General features: G+C 35.8%; 1 protein-coding gene across 1 annotated transcript; it reads left to right on the forward strand.

The window, feature by feature from the left end:
* The first annotated feature begins 1,844 nt into the window (after positions 1 to 1,844).
* LOC109569476 (olfactory receptor 10A3-like) lies at positions 1,845 to 2,789 on the forward strand. Its single transcript, XM_019974837.2, has one exon. The coding sequence runs from the start codon at positions 1,845 to 1,847 to the stop codon at positions 2,787 to 2,789; it is 945 nt and encodes a 314-aa protein (XP_019830396.2).
* The last annotated feature ends 796 nt before the right edge of the window (positions 2,790 to 3,585 follow it).

Consider the following 3,585-nt stretch of genomic DNA (forward strand, 5'->3'; position numbering starts at 1 on the left):
CTATCACAGAAACCTAGAAGGCCTCCATTCTAGTGCTAAGTTGTCATCAATTACATTTTGACTTGAGTAAGTCGGCCTTCCTCCTGTCTAATTGCCCTTCCACCTCTGACTTCTTGTGATGTAGTTTTTCATCTCTCCTCATTTAGACTAACATTTTCCTCACTGAAAACTCTAAGACCATTGTAATTAATCTTGTTGCCCAATAGTGTTTATACTGATTTAGCTTGTCATGTAGATAGAATATTCCTTAAAGGCAGAGTCTGCATTTTCCTAAATTTTGTTTTCATTTGTTCAAGAAAAAATTGGTTTTGCATTTGTTATGGGTCAGAAACTGTTGTAGGCATTCTTAATATAAAACATAATCTTTGCCCTCCTGGAGTTTATATTTAATGAAAGAATTATTGTGTATCTATACATATATATATATGTATATGTCTGTATATGTGTCCATGTCTGTATAGATGTATATATAAAAGTAGTAAATAAAATGTCTGTAGGAGATAATGAAAAAATAGAGCATGGTATGAGAGGTAGGAGTTAGAACTACTGGCTTAGGGAGTGAGGCCTTGTTTCCCATTTTAGGTTGTGTGATTTGCTCTCTGTTGAGCTCTGGTGTCCAAAGTGTGCCTTGGAGCATGGAGGCTTAAAAATGGCAGATGGTCAATCAATGTTGGTTGAATAATTAATGATTAATTGAACACTTTGATGAGAAATTTAATAGGAAGGAAGAAAGAGAGGACAGCAAAAGGGAACTAGAAGGGAAACTTTTAAATTATAAGTTTACAATGAGTAAAACATGAACATTTCCTTAAAACATATGATTACAGGGATATACCAATGAGAACTGTCCCCCCCACCAATTTCTCCTCTGGACAAATTTCTATGTATTTGTACAGTCTGAGCAAAAATCAAGTGTAAAGCAAATTCACATAGTTATGGATCACCGAAGGCAGGAACCTCAGAAATAAACCCTCCTTGTGTCTTTCTGCAGTGTTGTCACATTTAACCAAGCCATACACAGTCCTTTTGAACTAATCAATAGTTATAACAACTGCATATCATCTTTGTTAGACTTAGACTTATTAAAATTTTATAAAATTATATGTGGGTTATCTTGTTCCTTTTGTGACTTCTTGAGACTATATTTTTAATTAAAATTTTTAATCTGTTAACATTTTTATTATGGTACAATATATGTAACATAAGTTTCACTGTCAGCATATAATTCTGTAGCAGTAAGAACCTACTGTAATTTTATATTTAAGGAAGTTCAAATTGTCTTATCTTTTCCATTTTTGAAAATATTTAAATATTTCTCTGTCCAGAGCCTTTTGAATGAAATGATAGCCTTGGCCCACATTTACTTTTCATTTATGTCTCGACTTTCTCATCAGCACAAGCAGATATGAGCCTGGACACTTTATTTTTGTGGTCTTAAATTTCATATTTACATAAAATTAGGAAAATAGGTGATACCTTTAGAAATGTTATATAAGTGACATCTAAGTTACAATATATTCCTGCTTACTTTAACATTAAATTTAAATTCCAAACTATTAGTATGCAAGTTACAATACAACTTAGACATTATTTTGTGTATATCAGATAGGATTTCTAAGCTGCAATAATTGGTCATTCTCCAAAATCGCCAAGCTTCTATCTAGAAATTTGCCAAAATTGCTAAATTTCTATCAGGATGGGCTTCTTTTTTCATCTTCTGCCCAGATTGTTTGGGGTGACTGCAGACCCTGACTCAGAGCTATTAGACTGTAACTTTGTACTATAATTTATACAATATGTTTTATAACTATGTTCTTAAAAACAATATATGCTCCACTGATGACATGAAAATGCAAAACCAAAGCTCTGTGGTTGAATTCATCCTCTTGGGCTTTTCTAACTTCCCTGAACTCCAAGAGCAGCTCTTTGGGGCTTTCTTGGTGGTTTGCCTAGTGACTCTGATGGGAAATGCCATCATCATAATTGTCATCTCCCTGGAACAGAGCCTGCACGTCCCCTTGTACCTGTTCCTCCAGAACTTGTCTGTGGTGGATATGGGTATGAGTGCGGTCATTATGCCTGTTATGCTGGTGATCTTTTCCACTGAGAAGATGAGGATTTCTATTTTGGGCTGCCTTGTACAAATGTATTTCATACTCACTCTTGGTGTGACTGAGTGTTTTCTTCTGGGGGTAATGGCTTTTGACCGATTTGCTGCAATCTGCCATCCTCTGAGCTACCCAATGATTATGAACAAAATGGTTTTCATGCAATTACTTACATTCTCATGGATCTCAGGGATCACAGTGGCTACGGTGCAGACCACATGGGTGTTTAGTTTTCCCTTTTGTGGCTCCAATGAAATTAATCATATCTCTTGTGAAACTCCAGCAGTGCTAGAGCTTGCATGTGCAGACACCTTTTTGTTTGAGATCTATGCATTCACTGGCACCCTTCTGACAGTTATTGTTCCATTCTCGTTGATACTCTTGTCTTACATTCGAATTCTCTTTGCCATCCTGAAGATGCCATCAACCACTGGGAAGCAAAAGGCCTTTTCCACCTGTGCCTCCCATCTCACATCTGTTACCCTCTTCTATGGCACAGCAAGCATGACTTACTTACAACCCAAATCTGGCTACTCCCCAGAAACCAAGAAGCTGACATCATTGGCTTACTCTCTTCTTACACCTCTGCTGAATCCACTGATCTACAGCTTGCGAAACAGTGAGATGAAAAGAGCTTTGATGAAAATATGGCAAAGAAAAGTGGCTTTGCATACATTTTGACTTGCTGAGAAGCCATGTGATATATATTCGCTGTCTGACCAAACTCTAATGTAATAATGATGAACTAGTTTATATTTCTTGATATAAATATATTTAATTTGTTGAGTTCCCCAAGTTTGAAAATATGTCAGGGGGCTCTCTGTTTCTAAAGGATATTCACATTCATTTTCTCTAGCTGCCTAAGTTTGATGACATATGATGTAAGAATTTATTTGCCTATTCCTCTATCATGTACATTCTAGTTTTACCAGATTATTGTCCTTAAGATGACGCTTTGATGAACAAGTAGTTCCATATGTTCATATTTACTAACATCTTATTTCTGTAGGACATAGGCCTGGGCCTCATGGGATGAAGAGTATGTGTGTTTATAAATTTTAGTAGCTTATTACAGAATTACTTTTCACAGTCACTATAAATTCTTCAGATGGACCTGAAGGCCCACTCTGCTGCACTAATAGGGTGGAATTCCACACACTAAGAATAGATGAGATTTTAATTTCTGGAATGAAAACTTGTTCCATGAATGTGTAAACAAGGGGCAGTTGTTTTGAGGAGACCAAACTGATTTGCTTCATGGACTCACACAGGTTATAATTCAAAATAGAGTTTCTCTTGGTATTTTTTCATGTATTTTTACAATAGAAATGGGACCTAAGAAGTGGCCCAAGGTGAAGAATTGATAGGACAAAGAAACAAAGTTTTGGGTGCTCATTCATAAAGAAATAGTTGCTTGATATACTTTGTAGCCGTATTAATGGATACTTGCAGGTTTAGTATTTTTACATATTTTTGG

The sequence above is a fragment of the Bos indicus genome, chromosome 15 (assembly GCF_029378745.1).
Source record: "Bos indicus isolate NIAB-ARS_2022 breed Sahiwal x Tharparkar chromosome 15, NIAB-ARS_B.indTharparkar_mat_pri_1.0, whole genome shotgun sequence".
Lineage (NCBI taxonomy): Eukaryota > Metazoa > Chordata > Mammalia > Artiodactyla > Bovidae > Bos > Bos indicus.